The following is a 23,161-nucleotide window of genomic DNA, read 5'->3' as shown; positions in this document are numbered from 1 at the left end:
TTCTTTGCGTGCTTGGATCTATTAGCAGTAACAGGGACAATGTCAGATTCCATACTTGTATCCACCTCCTTCTCTTTGATAGTGATTTGCTGCAAGGAAAAAATGTCAAGGTTATTAATTTATTATAATTGGCAGCCTGTGGCTGCTTCTAGATTTTATCTAATCAGGCGGTCTTGGTGGGACTAAAAGCGTTGCAGTTCTATCTAGACACCTACAGGAATTTGTACGCTATGTTTTTTGAATAAACCAGCTGAATAGAGATACACTTAGACAGCATAATTTTTTTCTCTTAGAACAGATCACAGGATACGTAATCGTTTAACCTTTCTCACTAAGAAGAAAGAACAGAGCCATAAGGATAGGAAACGGTATAAAGAAAGTAAGCAGCATAAGAAAAGAAAGCACAAAAAAACAAGCACGCAACACCCGGTCAGTTAGCATAATGAAGCAATAAGTAATGCACAGTAACATAGTGTGACGAAACAAAAAACTGAGGCACAAAAACAAACCTTGACAGCAAGACGAAGAACTGGAGAGCTAATAGTGTTAGACTGCAAAGCAATCGAAGACAACAACATCAGGATCTGCAAAAGGAAGAAGGGGCGTACATGAGGGACAACAGCCAAGACACGGTGTTGAAAAGGAAACTCCAGAGGACTTGCACAAACCTGGGCAGGCAAAGAAGCAAACGACAAGACGATAAAAGGAGGTAAAGCACCCACAAACTCCAAGCACACGAAATAACCTACAACGGAACAGAAAGAACAGAGCAATAAGGATTCAGAATACACTAACAAGCAGAAAAAAATACCTAATGGACCCTGAGAGCATAAGGTTCATTTTACTGGATGATTAATTAACTTGCATGCATCGGTGAGCAACAAGAACAACCAATCAACCTGCGTGTATTAGCAAGCAACCAAACAAAAAGAACAGAGGCATAAGGAAGCAAAAAAAAACCTACCAGACAATGAAATGACAGGTTAAATTTATTAGATAGTTAATTAACTTGCATGCATCAGTGGACAACAAAACAGCTAATGAACCTAAAAGGAACCTGCCCTACCAGACCCTGAAACCAGAGGTTAATTTTATTGGATAGTTAATTAACTTGCATGCATGAGTGAGCACAAAAACAGTTAACTAACCTGACAATGAACTTGCATGTAGCAGTGAGCAACAGAAGTATGCCTAAGCAACAAACAAAAGACCTACTGAACCCTAGAACCGTAGGTTAATTTTATTGGGTAGTTAACTAACTTGCATCCATTGCCGAGCAACAAAACAACCCATTGCATTATGAAGAACACATACTAAACCAACGACAGCAAGTGATGCGTCAAACTTGGAAATGCACATATTAAAATAGGAGTTTATCTGCCGGATAAGAAAGCACATACATGAAAGAAGCAGCAATTGAGTTAGGCACACACGAACATTGACAAAGCAAATAAGAAGCAGGCATGCAGGACTGGTTACCGAAAACAGAGGAAACCGCACAAGCATGGATGTGAATACATAAATGAATACACACACACACACCTCTGAAAGCAATAACCGGGAACCTAAGAATCAGAACTACCCTATGCACACAAGGGTGTGCTTTTTCCAACGTAACAGTGAGGATCAACCCACAAGCAGCAGGATAGGCTTAAGAAATAAATCCAGCAAAAGCACGCTGAACCTTCTCGCTGACGACATAGACGAGCAGAGAATGAGCAAATAACCTGGACACGCAACAAAACAAGAAAAAGAGCCATGTCAGTTCATAGGCATTTTATCAAACAGAACATGAGCAAGGAAGAACCTACTGTTGGAAATATGCCCTAGAGGCAATAATAAATAGGTTATTATTATATTTCCTTGTTCATGATAATCGTTTATTATCCATGCTAGAATTGTATTGGTAGGAAACTCAGATACATGTGTGGATACATAGACAACACCATGTCCCTAGTAAGCCTCTAGTTGACTAGCTCGTTGATCAATAGATGGTTACGGTTTCCTGACCATGGACATTGGATGTCGTTGATAACGGGATCACATCATTAGGAGAATGATGTGATGGACAAGACCCAATCCTAAGCCTAGCACAAGATCGTGTAGTTCGTTTGCTCAGAGCTTTCCTAATGTCAAGTATCATTTCCTTAGACCATGAGATTGTGCAACTCCCGGATACCGTAGGAATGCTTTGGGTGTACCAAACGTCACAACATAACTGGGTGACTATAAAGGTGCACTACAGGTATCTCCGAAAGTGTCTGTTGGGTTGGCACGAATCGAGACTGGGATTTGTCACTCCGTGTAAACGGAGAGGTATCTCTGGGCCCACTCGGTAGGACATCATTATAATGTGCACAATGTGACCAAGGAGTTGATCACGGGATGATGTGAGTTACGGAACGAGTAAAGAGACTTGCCGGTAACGAGATTGAACAAGGTATCGAGATACCGACGATCGAATCTCGGGCAAGTAGCATACCGATAGACAAAGGGAATTGTATACGGGATTGATTGAATCCCCGACATCGTGGTTCATCCGATGAGATCATCGTGGAACATGTGGGAGCCAACATGGGTATCCAGATCCCGCTGTTGGTTATTGACCGGAAAACGTCTCGGTCATGTCTGCATGGTTCCCGAACCCGTAGGGTCTACACGCTTAAGGTTCGATGATGCTAGGGTTATAGGGAAAGTATGTACGTGGTTACCGAATATTGTTCGGAGTCCCGAATGAGATCCCGGACGTCACGAGGAGTTCCGGAATGGTCCGGAGGTAAAGATTTATATATGGGAAGTCCTGTTTTGGTCACCGAAAAAGTTTCGGGTGTTATCGGTAATGTACCGGGACCACCGGGAGGGTCCCGGGGGTCCACCAAGTGGGGCCACCAGCCCCAGAAGGCTGCATGGGCCAAGTGTGGGAGGGGACCAGCCCCAGGTGGGCTGGTGCGCCCCCCACCAAGGCCCAAGGCGCATGGGAGAGTGGGAGGGGGCAAACCCTAGGTCCAGATGGGCCTTAAGGCCCACCCTAGTGGCCCCCCCTCTCCTCCCCTTGGCCGCCCCCTTAGATGGGATCTAGGGCTGGCCGCCAGCCCTTGGGGTGGAAACCCTAGATGGGGCGCAGCCCCCTCCCCCCCTATATATAGTTGAGGTTTGGGGCTGCCCAAGACATGAGAACGTCTCTCTTTCGGCGCAGCCCTACCCCTCTCCCTCCTCCTCCTCTCCCGCGGTGCTTGGCGAAGCCCTGCGGGATTGCCACGCTCCTCCACCACCACCACGCCGTCGTGCTGCTGCTGGACGGAGTCTTCCCCAACCTCTCCCTCTCTCCTTGCTGGATCAAGGCGTGGGAGACGTCACCGGGCTGCACGTGTGTTGAACGCGGAGGCACCGTTCTTCGGTGCTCAGATCGGAATCAACCGCGATCTGAATCGCTACGAGTACGACTCCCTCATCCGCGTTCTTGCAACGCTTCCGCATCGCGATCTACAATGGTATGTAGATGCACTCCCCTTCCCCTCGTGTCTAGATTACTCCATAGATTGATCTTGGTGATGCGTAGAAAATTTTGAATTTCTGCTACGTTCTCCAACAGTGGTATCAGAGCTAGGTCTATGCGTAGTTTCTATGCACGAGTAGAACACAAAGTAGTTGTGGGCGTCGATTTTGTCAATTTACTTGCCGTTACTAGTCTTATCTTGATTCGGTGGCATCGTGGGATGAAGCGGCCCGGACCGACCTTACACGTACACTTACGTGAGACAGGTTCCACCGACTGACATGCACTAGTTGCATAAGGTGGCTAGCGGGTGTCTGTCTCTCCCACTTTAGTCGGATCGGATTCGATTAAAAGGGTCCTTATGAAGGGTAAATAGAAATTGGCATATCACGTTGTGGCTTTTGCGTAGGTAAGAAACGTTCTTGCTAGAATCCCATAGCAGCCACGTAAAACATGCAACAACAATTAGAGGACGTCTAACTTGTTTATGCAGGGTATGCTATGTGATGTGATATGGCCAAAAGGATGTGATGAATGATATATGTGATGTATGAGATTGATCTTGTTCTTGTAATAGGAATCACGACTTGCATGTCGATGAGTATGACAACCGGCAGGAGCCATAGGAGTTGTCTTAATTTATTGTATGACCTGCGTGTCAAAGAAAACGCCATGTAATTACTTTACTTTATTGCTAACCGTTAGCCATAGTAGTAGAAGTAATAGTTGGCGAGACAACTTCATGAAGACACGATGATGGAGATCATGGTGTCATGCCGGTGACGAAGGCGATCATGCCGCGCCTCAAAGATGGAGATCAAAGGCGCAAGATGATATTGGCCATATCACGTCACTTTATGATTTGCATGTGATGTTTGTCATGTTTACATCTTATTTTCTTAGAATGACGGTAGCATAAATAAGATGATCCCTCACTAAAATTTCAAGAGACGTGTTCCCCCTAACTGTGCACCGTTGCGAAGGTTCGTTGTTTCGAAGCACCACGTGATGATCGGGTGTGATAGATTCTAACGTTCGAATACAACGGGTGTTGACGAGCCTAGCATGTACAGACATGGCCTCGGAACACATGCGAAACACTTAGGTTGACTTGACGAGCCTAGCATGTACAGACATGGCCTCGGAACACAAGAGATCGAAAGGTCGAACATGAGTCGTATAGTAGATGCGATTAACATGGAGATGTTCACCGATGATGACTAGTCCGTCTCACGTGATGATCGGACATGGCCTAGTTTGACTCGGATCATGTATCACTTAGATGACTAGAGGGATGTCTATCTGAGTGGGAGTTCATTCATTAATCAGATGAACTTCATTATCATGAACATAGTCAAAAAGGTCTTTGCAAATTATGTCATAGCTTGCGTTTTAGTTCTACTGGTTGAGATATGTTCCTAGAGAAAATTTAGTTGAAAGTTGGTAGTAGAAATTATGCGGACTAGGTCCGTAAACTGAGGATTGTCCTCATTGCTGCACAGAAGGCTTGTGTCCTTAATGCACCGCTCGGTGTGCTGGCCTCAGCGTCGTCTGTAGATGTTACGAAACGTCTGACATACACGTTTTGATGACTACGTGATAGTTCAGTGCGTAATGCTAACGGTTTAGAATTGTGGCACCAGAGACGTTTTTGAAACGTCGCAGAACATGTGAGATGTTCCGAAGACTGAAATTGGGATTTCAGACTAGTGCCCACGTCAAGAGGTATGAGACCCCTGACAAGTTTCTTAAGCCTTCAAACTAAGGGAGAAAAGCTCAATCGTTGAGCATGTGCTCAGATTGTCTAAGTACCACAATCACTTGAATCGAGTGGGAGTTAATCTCCCAGATGAGATAGTGATGGTTCTCCATAGTCACTGCCACCAAGCTAGTAGAGCTTCGTGATGAACTATAACATATCAGGGATAGTTATGATGATCCTTGAGCTATTCGCGATGTTTGACACCGCGAAAGTAGAAATCAAGAAGGATCATCAATTGTTGATGGTTTGTAAAACCACTAGTTTCAAGAAGGGCAAGGGAAGAAGGGATACTTCATGAAACAACAAATCATTTGCTGCTCTAGTGAAGAATCCCAAGGTTGAACCCAAACCCGAGACTAAGTGCTTCTGTAATGAGGGGAACGGTCACTGAAGCGGAACTACCCTAGATACTTGGTAGATGAGAAGGCAGGCAAGGTCGACAGAAGTATATTGGATATACATTATATGAATGTGTACTTTACTAGTACTCCTAGCAGCACCAGGGTATTAGATACCGGTTCGGTTGCTAAGTGTTAGTAACTCGAAATAAAAACTGCGGAATAAACGGAGACTAGCTAAAGGTGAGATGACGATATGTGTTGGAAGTGTTTCCAAGGTTGATGTGATCAAGCATCGCATGCTCCCTCTACCATCGAGATTGGTGTTAAACCTAAATAATTGTTATTTGGTGTTTGCGATTGGATTATGTTTATCGCAATACGGTTATTCATTTAAGAAGAATAATGGTTACTCTTTTTATTTGAATAATACCTTCAATGGTCTTGCACCTAAAATAAATGGTTTATTGAATCTCGATCGTAGTGATACACATGTTCATGCCAAAAGATATAAGATAGTAATGATAGTACCGCATACTTGTGGCACTGCTATTTGAGTCATATTGGGATAAAACGCATGAAGAAGCTCCATGTTGATGGATCTTTGGACTCACTCGGTTTTTGAAAAGATTGAGACATGCGAACCATGTCTATTGGTATATATGCATGAAGAAACTCCATGCAGATGGATCGTTTGGACTCACTTGATTTTGAATCACTTGAGACATGCAAATCATACCACATGGGCAAGATGACTGAAAGGCCTCGTTTTCAGTAAGATGGAACAAGAGAGCAACTTATTGGAAAGTAATACATTTTGATGTATGCAGTCCAATGAGTGCTGAGGCATGCAGTGGATATCGTTATGTTCTTACTTCACAGATGATTTGAGTAGATGCTGAGTGTATTTACTTGATGAAACACAAGTCTGAATTATTGAAAGGTTCAAGTAATTTCAGAGTGAAGTTGAAGATCGTCGTGACAAGAGGATAAAATGTCTGTGATATGATCATAGAGATGAGTATCTGAGTTACGAGTTTGGCACACAATTAAGACATTGTGGAAAATGTTTCATAATTAATACCGCCTGGAACACCATAGTGTGATGGTGTGTCCGAACATCGTAACTGCACCCTATTGGATATGGTGCATACCATGATGTTACTTATCGAATTACCATTATCGTTTATGGGTTAGGCATTAGAGACAACCGCATTCACTTTAAAAGGGGCACCACGCAATTCCGTTGAGACGACACCGTTTAGAGAAACCTAAGATGTCGTTTCTTAAAAGTTTGGGGCTGCGAAGCTTATGTGAAAAAGTTTCAGGCTGATAAGCTCGAACCCAAAGCGGACAAATGCATCTTCATAGAATACCCAAAACAGTTGGGTATACCTCCTATTTCAGATCTGGAAGCAAAAGTAATTGCTTCTAGGAACGGGTCCTTTCTCGAGGAAAAGTTTCCCTCGAAAGAATTGAGTGGGAGGATGGTGGAGACTTGATGAGGTTATTGAACCATAACTTCGACTAGTGTGTAGCAAGGCATATGAAGTTGTTCCTGTGGCACCTACACCAATTGAAGTGGAAGCTTGTGATAGTGATCATGAAACTTCGGATCAAGTCACTACCAAACCTCGTAGTACGACGAGGATGCGTGCTACTTCAGAGTGGTACGTGATCCTGTCTGAGATATCATGTTGTTGGACAATACTGAACCTACGAGCTATGGAGAAGCGATGGTGGGCCCATATTCCGACAAATGGTTAGAAGCCATGAAATCCGAGATAAATGGATCTTTGAGAAGAAGACGGACGTGGACGGTAATGTTACCGTCTATGAAGCTCGACTTGTGGTAAAGAGTATTTCCACAAGTTCAAGGAGTTGACTACGATGAGATTTTCTCATCCGTAGCGATGCTTAAGTCCGTCGGAATCATGTTAGCATTAGCTGCATTTATGAAATCTGGCAGATGGATGTCAAAACAAGTTTCCTTACCAGTTTTCGTAAGGAAAGGTTGTATGTGATACAATCAGAAAGGTTTTGTCGATCCTAAGGATGCTAAAAGGTATGCTAGCTCCAGCGATCCTTCCATGGATTAGAGCAAGCATCTCGGAGTCAGAATATACGCTTTGATGGAGTTATCAAAGTTTTTGGGTTTATACAAAGTTTTTTAGAAACTTGTATTTACAATAAAGTGAGTGGGAGCGCTACAACATTTCTGATAAGTATATGTGAATGACATATTGTTGATCCGAAATGATGTAAAATTTCTGGAAAGCATAAAGGGTTGTTTGAAAGGAGTTTTTCAAAGGAAGATCTGGATAAAGCTGCTTACATATTGGGCATCAAGATCTATAGAGATAGATCAAGACGCCCGATGATACTTTCAAAGAACACACACCTTGACATGATTTTGAAAGAGTTCAAAATAGATTAGCAAAGAAGGAGTTCTTGGCTGTGTTACAAGGTGTGAGTATTGAGTAATACTCAAGACCTGACCACAGCAGAAGAGAGAGAAAGGACGAAGGTCGTCCCCTATGCTTTAGACGTAGGCTCTACAGTATGCTATGCTGTGTACCGCACATGAAGTGTGCCTTGCCATGAGTTGGTCAAGGGGTACAATAGTGATCCGGGAAAGGATCACATGACAGCGGTCGAACTTGTCCTTAGTATCTAGTGGACTAAGGAATTTTCTCGATTATGGAGGTGAAAAGGAGTTCGTCGTAAAGGGTTACATCGATGCGAACTTTGACACTAATCCGGATGACTCTGAGTAGTAAACCGGATTCGTATAGTAGAGCAATTATTTGAAATGGCTCCAAATAGCGTGTGGTAGCATCCACAAGATGACATAGATATTCGTAAAGCACACACGGATCTGAAAGGTTCAGACCCGTTGACTAATAACCTCTCTCACAAGCATAACATGATCAAACCAGAACTCATTGAGTGTTAATCACATAGTGATGTGAACTACTCCCTCCGTCCCATAATATAAGAGCGTTTTTTACACTATACTAGTGTAAAAAACGCTCTTATATTATGGGACGGAGGGAGTAGATTGTTGACTCTAGTAAACTCTTTGGATGTTGGTCACATGGTGATGTGACCTATGAGTGTTAATCACATGGTGATGTGGACTAGATTATTGACTCTAGTGCAAGTGGGAGACTGTTGGAAATATGCCCTAGAGGCAATAATAAATAGGTTATTATTATATTTCCTTGTTCATGATAATCGTTTATTATCCATGCTAGAATTGTATTGGTAGGAAACTCAGATACATGTGTGGATACATAGACAACACCATGTCCCTAGTAAGCCTCTAGTTGACTAGCTCGTTGATCAATAGATGGTTACGGTTTCCTGACCATGGACATTGGATGTCGTTGATAACGGGATTACATCATTAGGAGAATGATGTGATGGACAAGACCCAATCCTAAGCCTAGCACAAGATCGTGTAGTTCGTTTGCTCAGAGCTTTTCTAATGTCAAGTATCATTTCCTTAGACCATGAGATTGTGCAACTCCCGGATACCGTAGGAATGCTTTGGGTGTACCAAACGTCACAACGTAACTGGGTGACTATAAAGGTGCACTACAGGTATCTCCGAAAGTGTCTGTTGGGTTGGCACGAATCGAGACTGGGATTTGTCACTCCGTGTAAACGGAGAGGTATCTCTGGGCCCACTCGGTAGGACATCATTATAATGTGCACAATGTGACCAAGGAGTTGATCACGGGATGATGTGAGTTACGGAACGAGTAAAGAGACTTGCCGGTAACGAGATTGAACAAGGTATCGAGATACCGACGATCGAATCTCGGGCAAGTAGCATACCGATAGACAAAGGGAATTGTATACGGGATTGATTGAATCCCCGACATCGTGGTTCATCCGATGAGATCATCGTGGAACATGTGGAAGCCAACATGGGTATCCAGATCCCGCTGTTGGTTATTGACCGGAGAACGTCTCGGTCATGTCTGCATGGTTCCCGAACCCGTAGGGTCTACACGCTTAAGGTTCGATGACGCTAGGGTTATAGGGAAAGTATGTACGTGGTTACCGAATGTTGTTCGGAGTCCCGGATGAGACCCCGGACGTCACGAGGAGTTCCGGAATGGTCCGGAGGTAAAGATTTATATATGGGAAGTCCTGTTTTGGTCACTGGAAAAGTTTCGGGTGTTATCGGTAATGTACCGGGACCACCGGGAGGATCCCGGGGGTCCACCAAGTGGGGCCACCAGCCCCAGAAGGCTGCATGGGCCAAGTGTGGGAGGGGACCAGCCCCAGGTGGGCTGGTGCGCCCCCCACCAAGGCCCAAGGCGCATGGGAGAGTGGGAGGGGGAAACCCTAGGTCCAGATGGGCCTTAAGGCCCACCCTAGTGCCCCCCTCTCCTCCCCTTGGCCGCCCCCTTAGATGGGATCTAGGGCTGGCTGCCAGCCCTTGGGGTGGAAACCCTAGAGGGGGCGCAGCCCCCTCCCCCCCTATATATAGTTGAGGTTTGGGGCTGCCCAAGACATGAGAACGTCTCTCTTTCGGCGCAGCCCTACCCCTCTCCCTCCTCCTCCTTTCCCGCGGTGCTTGGCGAAGCCCTGCGGGATTGCCACGCTCCTCCACCACCACCACGCCGTCGTGCTGCTGCTGGACGGAGTCTTCCCCAACCTCTCCCTCTCTCCTTGCTGGATCAAGGCGTGGGAGACGTCACCGGGCTGCACGTGTGTTGAACGCGGAGGCACCGTTCTTCGGTGCTTAGATCTGAATCAACCGCGATCTGAATCGCTACGAGTACGACTCCCTCATCCGCGTTCTTGCAACGCTTCCGCATCACGATCTACAATGGTATGTAGATGCACTCCCCTTCCCCTCGTTGCTAGATTACTCCATAGATTGATCTTGGTGATGCGTAGAAAATTTTGAATTTCTGCTACGTTCTCCAACACCTACCTCTGCGAGCAGTGAACCATCCGAAGGACGAACAAGAGACTGATTGACCCTGCACAAAACAAGGAACTTCAGTATTTGTTTTGCCCAACTAACTTAACTTTCGTTATCAACAAGAATCAACCCCATCCAAACCCTATACGCATAACAAAAAAAGGAAAACATCAGGTTACCATTGGAAGATAAGGAAAGGAGGAAGAAAGAGCTCACCTGTGCTGGCATCTCCTCCATGAACTGGATCTGTACTCGACCTCTCCCCTGCAGGAGGTCGCCGGGGTGGGTGCTCGACCAGCCATCGTGGCCTGCCTAGCCCGTCTACGCCGTCTCCAGCATGCTGAAAAGGAGAGATTGGAGGAAGAGGAGCGGCAGTGAGGAAGAGGACAAGGGAAGAGAGAAAACGAGAAAGGGAGGGCTCATCGGCAGCAGTCAGAGGACGAGGAGGCAGCCGCCGAGGGTACGTGAGAGGAGGCGCAGAGGAGGACAGGCCCGTCGGCTGGTGTGCGTGGCTGCTGCTCTACTCCTCCTGTCGAGCCTGGATCAAAGCCGCGCTCCTCGGCTTCGGCTCGAGTTCGGGCGCTGCCATGGAAGGAGAACCGCCTGGTTCCTCTTGCCTGCATCCCGAGCTGTGGCCTCCTCGTCCACAACGCGTGGTCGGGCCATGCTAGCCGGTGCGGAGGCAAGGGAGGAGGAGGGGGTGGAGGCGGAGGTGGAGGAGACGAGGCGGGCAGGAGGGAGGGAGAAAGTGGTGGCGGCGGCGGCATGGGGAAGAGGAGGGGGACGGGAAGAGAGGAGAGAGCTGACGAGGGAGATATTTTCATCCCCATCAGTCTTCGTCGCTAATCCAATCGCACCGATACCAGGCGAAACCCACCTCGTTCTTTCGACGCAACATGAAGCGTGGTCCACCTGCCATCGACTCTTTAAGCAGCCATGAGCGTAAGAAAAAACCGACGACTGACCATTCGACGCAACATGAAGCGTGGTCCACCTGCCATCGACTCTTTAAGCAGCCAGGAGCGTAAGAAAAAACCGACGGCTGACCAGACGCCAGCATCCAAAAAAAGCACTGTTGCAACTTGGGTAACTGAATCGTGCGGTCAAAAACTGTCTGCGCGCGCGATGCCGCTAGAATGGCGGGTAGGCTAGGAGCGTTTATATGTTCCGATCAGAGATTGTGCCCATATGTATACATACGGCATCTTCATATTATTTTTTCTGACAAACTCGTCTTTCCACGGCTGGCTCAAGTTCATTTCTGGATCATCAAGCTTCCCGTGTACATCTACCACCCAAGCCATGTGAACGAGCCGATGAAGATACTCAACATTATCTGCTTCAGCTACTTTCGTAACTACTCTCTCCGTTCTTAAATATTTGTCTTTCTAGAGATTTCAACAAGTGACTACATACGAAGCAAAATGAGTGAATCTACACTTTAAAATAAGTCTATATACATCCGTATATGGTAGTCCATTTGAAATATCTAAAAAGACAAATATTTAGGAACGGAGGGAGTACAAGGTACATGCAAAAATTAAACCCTGCACAAGCGTACTTTGTTTAGTGATGTAGTGGCTAGCATTATAACATGTAATTTATGTTGAGAATCAATTTTTAAAAGAAGTTGCTGCAGTAGAGATAGCATTAGGCAGTTAAATACAAAACAAGTGCAAGTAGTTCAGCTTAAACAACTAGAATGTGGGGGGTCTCAAAATTTTCCTTGAGAAAAATCTTGATGACGAATGAAAGCAAGACCAACCTCTGCCAACATCTTTCCCCTCAGAAGATTGACAACCAACTAATATACTGATGACATATTTAACTCAACCAATTCTCTTCGTGTGCAATCATTTCATGCATTTGATTTCCCATCTGCTGTTCACTCTATTTAAACTACTTAGTTACAATTCTATGTTTCAAGTTGTGTTCGGCAACCCTCTGCTCCTTCGCTAGGGAGCGGAGCTCACGGAGCACCCTGTTAGCAGCTCACCGAAATATAACTGCATGCCGCTCCGCTCCGTAGCGGAGTTGCAGAGCGGAGAGATCCCGAACAGCTCCTTAGTTTCAGTTTATTGTCATTTGTTATGTTACGTTCGGCGGACGAAGAAATGTCGGCTGGCGTGCCTGGCGACCATTCTACCTAGATCGGAGCACGACAAGGTCGCTTGTCGCCCAACACCTCCTCCAGACGAGATCCGCTGCCACCAACCTCGTGTAGGGAGCTCTTTTTATCTTCCTTTGTATCTCTATGGGGCAGAAGGTTTAAATTTACCAATGTATGGCTCTTGTTTATGTTCCATATACATGAATGTTCATAAGCAAGATAGGTGCACACGTATAAACACTCAAGAGGTGCACCACTGAAGGACGCAAGGCATGCTGCTCCCAAACCTGGCTTTGTGTATTACCTAGATGGATTAGTGTGCGCGGGCAGTAGAGAAGCTCGGCTCCGTCCTCCTTAGGAGAGGCAAAGGTCGCTCAGCTTGCTCATGAATGTACCATCTCTCTCTATCATATGTACACACAACTAGCTCACGATCTTGGCATCTTCTTAGTTACCTATCTTTTGTTTGTTCATGATCAGCCTGCATTGTTCTATCTCGGTAACCATTAAGTATAGTCCAACATGTTGGAGCGTGCATCTTAAAAAAGATGCATATTACTTAGCAGCAACCAGCACTTACATATTGTCTAAAAACGCCTATTATTTTTGTTAATGAAAGGATCAGATACTATTGGTCGTTGGTCAGTAGATCTTTCTTAAGTTTCAGATGCGGATGAAATGCTTCTTTGTAGATGTATAGTTAAGTTGTGGGCCAATTTTTCTTTTGGTTTTTGCTAACACTTGTAAACCATCAAATAGTGTGGACTCATTTGGCTTCCGCTCGTGTTTTTTTCAGATACTTAAGATGGAGGCCTGCTCGTCGATGCTCCACTGGTTTACTGCAGTTTCAAGGGCTTAGGGAGCGCCTCCTTGTTGACAACCTCTTCCTTGCCAAGCTCGTCGTCGAGCCATCAGCAATGTCTGTTTTATTTTGAGAAGCCGTCATTCACCGGATTTAGATAGATCATCCGCGGCTGCCACTGCCGCCTGTCGGAGCTGTTAACTCAGCTTTACCCTATTTTGAACTGTGGCTCCACTTTTGGACAGAATGTACGATTATGTATGCCAGTATCAAAAACTGTGTCCCCTTCATTTTGAAGCAGCTAACATACATCTAAATGCATAGTTTAACCAGCTATACAACTGATTGCCACCTCAAACTGAATCTGCTTTCAGCTATATCTGCATGTCTGCCACCAATTAGCAAAAAAAGGCAATCCAAGGGCCGGATACCAACCTAGCACCGCAGAGGGTCCTCCTCAAGTAAATATCACGTTGTAGGCCTTGTCAAGCGTGCAATTAAGAGACGAGCATGCGAAGCAACGGTTTACCTGCTTAAATTGGTTGAGGGGCTCGTCGCTACGACCGTGGAGAGCAGACTAAATCCGCTCAGTGTCGAGAAAATTCAAGGACCATTAGTGCAGGTAGACTAGGAATGCTGCATCGTGGGCGGCGGCGGCGACTGTGCCAGCGGCCATGAGTGCCCAGTCGAGGCCGTCGGCGAAGTTGAATAGCCTCAAAAGGAGATTGCGGCGGGAGGGGGCTCGACCTCGTCCTCATTTGTGATACAGCCAGTGGAACCGAGAAAGCCCTTTTCTTCCGCAGTCGTTACAGAGTATATCCTGGAGCAATCAGGCAGAGCGGCAGCGTAAATCCTTCAGTCAATGGAAAGAACGAAATCAGAATGAGAGAAATAGTGTACCTGGCATCGGTTCCGGTATTCCTCAGGAAGCTCTTCTGCAGCCAGCAAGCCGTCGAGCATTCCAACAGAGAAACAGAGGATATGGACTTCACATTAAATTTGTTCGCTTTGCTTTTAAAAGAAATGTGGCATTAATACAGAGGAAATTGTTAACTCGAAAACAATAGCTTCTGAAATTTCTAAATTTCATGAGATAGAAGAACACAATCATCAAGGGAAATGCAGAAACAGTTTGGGCATCAAGTGGCGCAACTTACCGTCATATCTCCCAAGGATTTGCTGCAGATTGGACCCTCCCGAATCCCAACACCAGCATCTCCCCGCCGACTCGTCTTCGTATGACGACGGCAACTCTGTCAACTCCGAGACCTCGGACAGCGGCGTGAACGGCCCGTGGGCACCGGATCTCCTCTACCTGACGGCCTTGTGGCGGCTCAGGCGCAGCTGCGAGCCCCGTGCTCCTTCAGACAAGGGGAGAGGCGGTCAAGGAGGAGGGGATGGTGGTGGGTTGGAGCTCGGCTATGAGAGAGGAACGGGGAGGACAAGGCGCAGGAGAAGTGGCGGACGCGGCGGCGCCGGGGCGCGGAAGAGCGATGCGGGCGCGGGCGCGGCGGAGGTTGCGTGCAAGAGAGGCAAAGAGGAAGGAGCCTCACACTCTCTTTCTCCCCAGATCCGACGAGGCGACGGCGACGATAGAAGAGAAGAGGCGGCGGCTGCGTTGGCGTGCGGTGCGAGAGGTCGAGTGTGCAGGGAGAACGAGAGAGGTGGGTTGCGTGCGCTGCGCTCGATACCGGAGGAAATTTCCTGCACTGATTTTTATTCCTTTCATCTGCGACAGTAAATCTTTGAACGTGGCATAGGCGAGGAGGCGCCCTTACCGCGACTGTTAATGGGTTTAATGCCCACGACGCACTCATACACATGACGCGGCAGATCGCCACGACCCGGCACTAACAGCTTGGGACTACCGTGATGGATTCGGACGCGAGCCAAACTCACGCACCACCACGCACACACGCACACTCGCCATGCTTCTGCTGCGTCCCGCACGTCCCGCGCGCACCCGACGAGCCCGACCGCACCAGTGCGTCCCGCACGTCCCACGCTCCGACTGCACCAGACATCGTGGCTTATTCCAACACCTTCCGTCGCCTGGCCCCAACGTCACCGTAAAACCCTATTCCGGTCGCCTACCGGGGCACGCCACCCCACCACTCCACACCTCACCACCAACGTCGCCGCGCACGAACCACCGCCGCCGCACCGAGCCAGCCTAACTTAGCCCATATGGGGTCGGCTGCAGCTTCGCCCCAGCCGGCGTGGGTCATCCTGGGCAGCGGTTGCCAGCTTTTTGTTCTATCGAGCGAGCGAGCCAAATCGGCTAGCCTCCGTCGGCAAGGCTAGCTTTGGCTAGCGAGGTAAACCGGCAAGGGATCCAAAGGCACCAGCCTCTTTTGTAGTCAAACGTTACCGCGACCGAGGTGGTGCACCACCTTTGTGAGGTTTTCAAGATTGTGTATGAATTTGTTAGATTCATGCAAATTTTTGTACCGTGGGTGTAATTAACTCAAACACTTAAAAGAGAGTGGGTTTAAACGCAGTGATTTTGGCCACTGCAAAATCAAATCAGTGATTTTGGCCACTTCGACACGCTTATCTGCCGTGCCTGTGCACCGGACGGAGTGTTTGGTGGCAATGGCAGAGGGCCGTCTCCATGACTATGGCCGCTCCCCTCTGCTCCGTATCACCGGAACCCCAAAAGATGTCGTCCAACTACCCGCTCTGTTTGCTGCAGCCGCTACCCGACGAACCCAAAAGCCTCCTTTGCCGCGGTTTGAATGCAGTCCAAGGCTGCCACCCTCGGCTCTGCCCAGAGCACGGTCCAAAGCCAAAGGCTGCCATGTCTATCCTCCGCCGTCCGCCGTCTGACCGCCGTCGCAGTTCCGTGACGGCGTGACCCGACCTGCGCAGTTGAGCGAGCACCATCCGGTTCACTCCGCCCCGCTTGGCCCCGACGGCTAGCATAAAACCCAACCCCCGTCGCCTGCCACCACCACTTCCCCTCACCAGTCAGTCACCACCAACGCCGCGCGCGCGCACGCACGAACCACCGCACCAAGCTAGCCTGGCCGAGATGGCGTCCGCCGCCTCGCCCCCGCCGTCGTGGGTCATCCTGGGCAGCGTGCCGCGGGTGCTCTCGGCGGCCGACGCCAACGCCGACCTCCCTCCGGGTCCGGGCACCGCCGACTTCTCCCTCGCGCTGCCGGCGCCCCCGCGCGTCGCGCTCCTCACCGTCCCCCCGCGCATCTTCCCGTGCCGCACCACCCCCGAGAACTTCCCCTCCGTCCTCGCCGCCGACCCCTCCGCGGGCCTCCTCCTCCTCCACGCCGACCAGGGCCGCGCCACGGGCCCCACCATCATCGACACCCCCGGCCGCCAGGAGTTCTCCTGGCGCCCGCTCGTCGCGGGCTACTTCGTGCTCGACGCCGCCGCCGGCTCCGCCCTGCCGCTCCCCAAGCCCGAGCTCATCGCGCACCCTGGCCACCTCGGCCTCGTCGCCTCCCCGGACGGCGAGGGCTACATGGTCGCCGAGCTGCAGCCGTTCCTCGGCGGCGACACGGCCATCCTCCTGCGCTTCTCGTCGCAGGTCGGGGAGTGGGTCAGCAAGAGCGTGGGCTACCCGCTCCCGGCCCGCCAGCTCAGCCCCAACGGCGTCGTCGCCTGCTCCGGGAGGCTCTGGTGGGTCGACCTCTCCTGGTGCCTCCTCACCTGCGACCCCTTCGCCGACGCGCCGGCGCTCGACGTCGTCCCGCTCCCGGACGGCAAGGCGCTCAAGTCCAAGGAAGCCTGGGGCCTGGTCGACAAGTACCGCTGCGTGGGCGTCAGCGCCGGCAAGCTGCGGTTCGTCGACATGTACCGGAACCGCAACAGCAACGGGGCCGCACAGATCAGCGTCTGGACGCTCGCCGACTATCCGGAGTCCACGGACTGGACGCTGGAGTACGAGGCCACCTTCGCGGAGATTTGCAACGACGCCGCCTACAAGGCCACTGGTCTGCCGAGGAAGATCCCCGTGCTCGCGCTCATCCACCCCACCAACCCCGACGTGGTCTACTTCTTCCAGGACGAGCACCTGATCGGCGTCGACGTGCGTGCCCGCAAGGTCGTGGGGTGCGAGGTCTACGAGCTGGTTGAGCCGCCACGCGAAGACGTCGCTTCCCGCTTCGTTCACGCTTGGCAGCTGCCACCGGCTCTCTGCTCAGGTAACTCCATCACTCTCTGATTCTTAGTCACTGGGTTGTTAGTGTTTGGAAATGATGAGGTTCTGTGGCATTGTGAAAGGGCAAACATTTCAGTTGTTGCTGCAAATGTTGAAATTTTCAGAGGCTAGCTTGTGTTTAACTGTTTATTGATGCTCCAGGTAGTGGTTATGTTTGATAAGTGCAAGGGGCTAAAAAATGAGCTTTTAGAGTAAATTAGTCCTGTTTGAATATGGTCATGGTCTTATATGCGTGAGATGCATATATAACTTACTAGTATTTGGTGTTTAATTACTAAACATGATCTAATCCACATTATGTATTCCACCAAAAATTGACTAAGCATATGCCCTATATACTTTGTGTGTTTAAATTGATGTTTATATATGCTTGCTATGGGTTTCCATTCAAAGCTGTAAGGTCGTTAACTGCTTTGTTATTCAGTTTTTTCCCTCCCTGTATCTGTCAATAAGCTTAGTGATGTTTACACAGCTTCAGTAAATGGCATTGTATATGTTTTTCTCAGTAAATGCAAGACATTGTATTCAACACTATTCCCCTAAGTATGCCATGAGCATGTGAATAGCCCAGTCATGTAGTCTTTGTGCTATGTGCTTAGTGCTTACTAACTAGGTGTTCTCAGTTTATAAAGGGTTTTGGGAGTACATGCCTGTTGCAAATGGATGGGCCTGTTGTTAGATGCATGAGTTTGACACTTCCAGTGATTTCTAACTTAGACAGTTTTATTTATGTAACTTTGCCAACAATTTTGTTTGTAACAGCATTATGCACAGTAAGGTCCTTCCATGGATTTCATATGGCTCCTTGAGTTATAAGCTTTTTTTTTTTTTTTTGGAAAAGGGGGGACTCCCCGGCCTCTGCATCAGGAAGATGCATACGGCCACATAAATAAATAAAATAGGTTCAACAAAGTCTAAGAGTCGTAAAAGAAAACAACGTTGAGCTCACATAGACCTCGACATGAAAACAAAAAAGTTATGAAGCCACAACCGGCTGGCAGAAATAAAGGTAGGAAAACTAATTGCCTATCCTATTACATGACCGCCATCCAAACCGGTTGAATATATCCCGCGCTACCATCTCCCACCGGACAGATCCAGTAACCAAACGCTCCCTGGCCTCCGTCGGAGTGAGTAGGGACCACATACGGATCAACGCCGAAGCACGGAATACAACCTGCAAAAAATGAATAGTGTTTATTTTGTTAAAAGCCAAATCATTTCTGCAGTTCCAAATTGCCCATAACAACGCACAAACTCCTACACGAATGTGTCTAGCTGTAACGGACTCTATCCCATCCAGCCACGTTCCAAATAACGACCCGACCGAACTCGGAGGAGTAATGTTAAAAGCAATTTGCACTGAGCGCCACAAAATCCTTGCCAACAGGCACTCAAAGAATAGATGCTTAATGGTTTCATCCCGATCACAGAAACTACACCTAGTAGATCCTGTCCAATTGCGCTTAACCAAGTTGTCCTTTGTTAGAATAACCTGTTTATGGACAAACCACATAAACACTTTGATTTTCAAAGGAACTTTGACTTTCCAAACATGTTTGGAGTTAGGAATGACACTCGAGTTAATAACATCGATGTACATCGATTTAACGGTAAATTGTCCAGACCTAGTAAGTTTCCAACACAACTGATCGGGCTGATGTTGTAGCTGAACCTCCATCAGTCTACGCACCAGATGAAGCCAAGCTTCCCATCTATTACCAACAAGCACCCTCCTAAACTGAATATTAAGAGGGGTGGCCTGCATAATCGTCGCCACAAGCGCATCACGACGATTCACAATACGATACAGAGATGGGTACTGTAATGCCAAAGGTGTCTCACCAAGCCAAGTGTCCTCCCAGAAGCGAGTATCGTTACCATCTCCGACTATAAACTTTGTTCTATTAAAGAAGGTTGACTTAACTCTCATAAGCCCCTTCCAAAATGGCGAATTAGTTGGTCTCATTGTCACCTGTGACAAGGTTTTGGATTGCAGATACTTGTTACGAAGTATCTGTGCCCAATTCGCATCAGTCCCAACTGATAACTTATATAGCCATTTACTAAGCAGGCATCTGTTCTTGATCTCAAGATTCTCGATACCCAACCCCCCCTGATCCTTGGGACGACAAATAATATCCCACTTGGCGAGTCTATACTTTCTCTTAAGATCATCGCTCTGCCAAAAAAATCTTGACCGATAGAAGTCCAGCCTTTTCCTGACCCCAACTGGAACCTCAAAGAAAGATAGTACGAACATCGGCAAACTTGTGAGCACCGAATTAATAAGAATTAACCGGCCTCCATAAGACAGAAGTTTGCCCTTCCAACAACTAAGTTTCTTTTCGAACCGATCTTTGATACATTTCCACTCTCTGTTCGTGAGCTTACGATGATGAATGGGTATACCCAGGTAAGTAAAAGGTAAAGCCCCTAATTCACAACCAAACAATTGTCTATAAGCCTCTTGTTCCTCCTTGGCTCTACCAAAGCAGAACAACTCGCTTTTATGAAAGTTAATTGAGTTATAAGCTGCAGCTCCAACATTGAATATATATCGAAATGCTTCTAAACATACTCTCTGTTACGGTTGCTTCAATATATACATGCATGTTCTGATAGAAGCTGTCTGCAGGAGTCCATACGCCAGTGTTTGCTTGTTTAAACATAGAATCCTTCTCTTGTTCATAGCACTCGCGGTAGTATATAGTGGCCACATGTTTTTTTGTTTTTGTTTTCAAGACTTGAAATGGTCGGATAATATGCATAGTGAGTCGGCTGTTAGACATAAATATTGCATAGAGCAAGCATATTGAAATGAATTGCCATAAGGTATTTCCTTTTGTTGTTTCATTCAGTTCCATGAACACATATTATGTTCCTGAAGGTTCTCTGGTTGGCCTCACTATGTATATATATGCAAATTTCTAATTGATTGCTGTTAGCGCGGTTCGTCTTACATTGTTAATGTTTTGTGAGATAATGCTTGTGCCAGCTCCTTTTTTGTTCTTCTTTTCCATTCAGTTTGCATTGGTGTGACAAAGGTGTAATGAATAGGCAGAATGAATCAACTATTAGTCCTAAGCACTTGCAATCTGCCCGATATCTGTGATCCATAAAAGACCCATGAAACAAGTTGGCTGATATAATATGCTCTCTCCTTTGAAGGTCCTGCAGAGGAAACCGTCGATGCTGCAGCTGAAGAGCTGCAGCAACTGAATCTGCATGATTATCTGAAAAAGTACAAGCTCATCTGTTAGATGAAGATGAGGAATGAGAAGCAGGGTTAACTTCTTAACAGGTGACGCCAATTAAGTTGTATTACCTCTTTCTCAAAATATAAGACGTTTTGGTAGGTCATTTTAGTCTACCAAAACATCGTATATTTCGGTACGGAGGTAGTATATTTGTCCATGTACCACATTAACTGTCTCTTCCACTACTGATATCATACAGACTCTGCCGCTCAAAATTTACTTTCCTTTGTTTCAGGTAGGGGAAGTAAAACTACATCGAAGTATCAGGCTGTTGTGATGCTGAGTGACCACTGGGTTGGCAATGGCTGAATATTTCGGTGATCACTGTTTTAGATGAGACGTTAGTAGTACTGGTTTTATGATGTAGCACTATGCATGGATGATCCACCATCTTGGCTGAACTGAAGTCCAGTTCTGATGCTTCAGTTAGACCTTTGTTTTTCCTCTTGAGGGAACAAAAAGTTAAGCTCTTGTCATGCTTCTTGTTGAACGTTGCTCCGGACTACAATGTCGTGAGCGTGTCATGAAATTCATCCCTTTTTTTTTTGCAAATATGAAATTTATCCTTGTGTGTGAGATTTTTTTAGGGAAAAGGGGCCAAAAGCCGCGGCCCCATTGCATTACCAATGAAACCAGAGTATTAGAAAACCATCTATTACAAACCGTGAAGGCTAGAAGCAGTACTGCCTTGGCAGAGACTGAAAAAACACCGTTCGCAGCACACCAAAATGACAGATTCAGAGGAATATCCAAGAAGTTGTGCGTGTGAGATGAGCTTGGTTATTGTGGAGGTTTTGCCGAGTTAGCTCAGTGATTTCTGCCGAGTGAGCTTTTGGAAATATGCCTTCAGCATCTTCCACCATTGAGTTTTCTTTCGTCTTTTACAGTACAAAAAGAGGAACGAGGACATGCTTCATCGACATTTCCTATACGGCGCCCGTGGCTCCGTTGTAGGGTTAACGGGCACACACACCCTTCTCTCCGCTGGACCAACCCACCTTACTTTCTTGCTTTTTTTTCTGTTTTAAAGACACAAAAAAAATGCTCGTGTAAGCCTGGTTCAATGTTCGCTGCCATAACCAACTAGCCACCCGCCCTTGACGTATTTACATATAGCTTTTTTTGGCATGTTTACATATAGCTTTTTCCTGATTCTAAAAATAGCTTTTTCCTTCTTTTCTTCTTTTTTTTTTCTTTTTTTTGCTGGAACGGTTTTGTTCGGTTTTCCTTTTTTTTCATTGTCATTTTTCATTTATTTTGAATTTTTTCTTGGAATAGTTTTGTTCCTTTTTTTTGCTAAACGTTTTTCAAAATTGATGAACTTTTTTAAATTTGATGATCTATTCTCAAAATCGATGAACATTTTTTAAATTCAATGATTTTTTTTAATTTGATGAACCATTTTTCAAAATCGATGTACTTTTCTCAAAATTGATGATTTTAAAAAAACCAATAAACTTTTTTCAAATTCGATAAACTTCATCAGCATTTCCTATACGGCGCCCGTGGCCCCCGTTGTAGGGTTAACGGGCGCACAGCCCCTTCTCCACGCTGGACAGGCCCACCTTGCTTTCTTGCTTTTTTGTTTTCTGTTATAAAGACGCAAAAAAATGTTGGTGTAGACCTGATTCAATGTTCGCTGCCATATCCAACCAGCCACCCGCCCTTGATGGGTTTGCATATAGCTTTTTCTTGATTCTCCAAAAAAATAGCTTTTTCCTTCTTCTTCTTCTTATTTTTTTTGCTGGAACGGTTTTGTTCATCTTTTTCTTTTTTTTCCTTGTCATGTTTCATTTTTTTGAATTTTTCTTGGAATGTTTTTTTCTTTTTTTGCTAAACATTTTTTAAAATCAATGAACTTTTTTCAAATTTGATGACCTTTTTTTTTCAAAATTGACGAACTATGTTTCAAAATTGATGAAACTTTTCTAAAATTTAATAATTTCTTTTTTCAAATTTGATGCACTTATCTGAAAATCGATGAAATTTTTTCAAATTTGATAAAAAAAATATTGTTGAACTTTTTTCAAATTCGATGAATATTTTTGCAAAATTAATGAACATTTTTAGAATCAATGATTATTTTTCCAACTTTTCGTTATTTTTTAAAAATTTTGAACTATTTCAACATTGAATCAACTGCAACTTTATGGATGAGACATAGAGAAGACCATACTATCTTGGATAGGCAATCTAACACAATTGGCATACTTGAAGCTAGATGGTTATGATTTCTCTCAATCAGAGCCCTCTTGGATCGGCAGTCTG

General features: G+C 46.4%; 1 protein-coding gene and 2 long non-coding RNA genes across 3 annotated transcripts; 1 reads left to right on the top strand and 2 right to left on the bottom strand.

Annotated features, from left to right (window-relative positions):
• Positions 1–733: 733 nt before the first annotated feature.
• LOC123077372 (uncharacterized) lies at positions 734–10,811 on the bottom strand. Its single transcript, XR_006436603.1, has 4 exons — positions 10,758–10,811; positions 10,551–10,599; positions 1,685–1,727; positions 734–745 (listed from the first exon to the last, which is right to left on the bottom strand). It is a non-coding gene; the product is annotated as an uncharacterized lncRNA (long non-coding RNA).
• Positions 10,812–13,306: 2,495 nt separating this feature from the next.
• Positions 13,307–15,175, bottom strand: LOC123077368 (uncharacterized). Its single transcript, XR_006436559.1, has 3 exons — positions 14,611–15,175; positions 14,354–14,464; positions 13,307–14,273 (listed from the first exon to the last, which is right to left on the bottom strand). It is a non-coding gene; the product is annotated as an uncharacterized lncRNA (long non-coding RNA).
• Positions 15,176–16,233: 1,058 nt separating this feature from the next.
• LOC123077367 (uncharacterized) lies at positions 16,234–21,345 on the top strand. The gene is made up of 3 exons (XM_044499642.1): positions 16,234–17,616; positions 20,805–20,937; positions 21,129–21,345. The coding sequence occupies exons 1-2, from the start codon at positions 16,488–16,490 to the stop codon at positions 20,894–20,896; spliced, it is 1,221 nt and encodes a 406-aa protein (XP_044355577.1). The 5' UTR covers positions 16,234–16,487; the 3' UTR covers positions 20,897–20,937; positions 21,129–21,345.
• The last annotated feature ends 1,816 nt before the right edge of the window (positions 21,346–23,161 follow it).

Source organism: Triticum aestivum, chromosome 3D (assembly GCF_018294505.1).
Source record: "Triticum aestivum cultivar Chinese Spring chromosome 3D, IWGSC CS RefSeq v2.1, whole genome shotgun sequence".
NCBI lineage: Eukaryota > Viridiplantae > Streptophyta > Magnoliopsida > Poales > Poaceae > Triticum > Triticum aestivum.
This window is presented reverse-complemented; position numbering and strand designations above follow the sequence as displayed.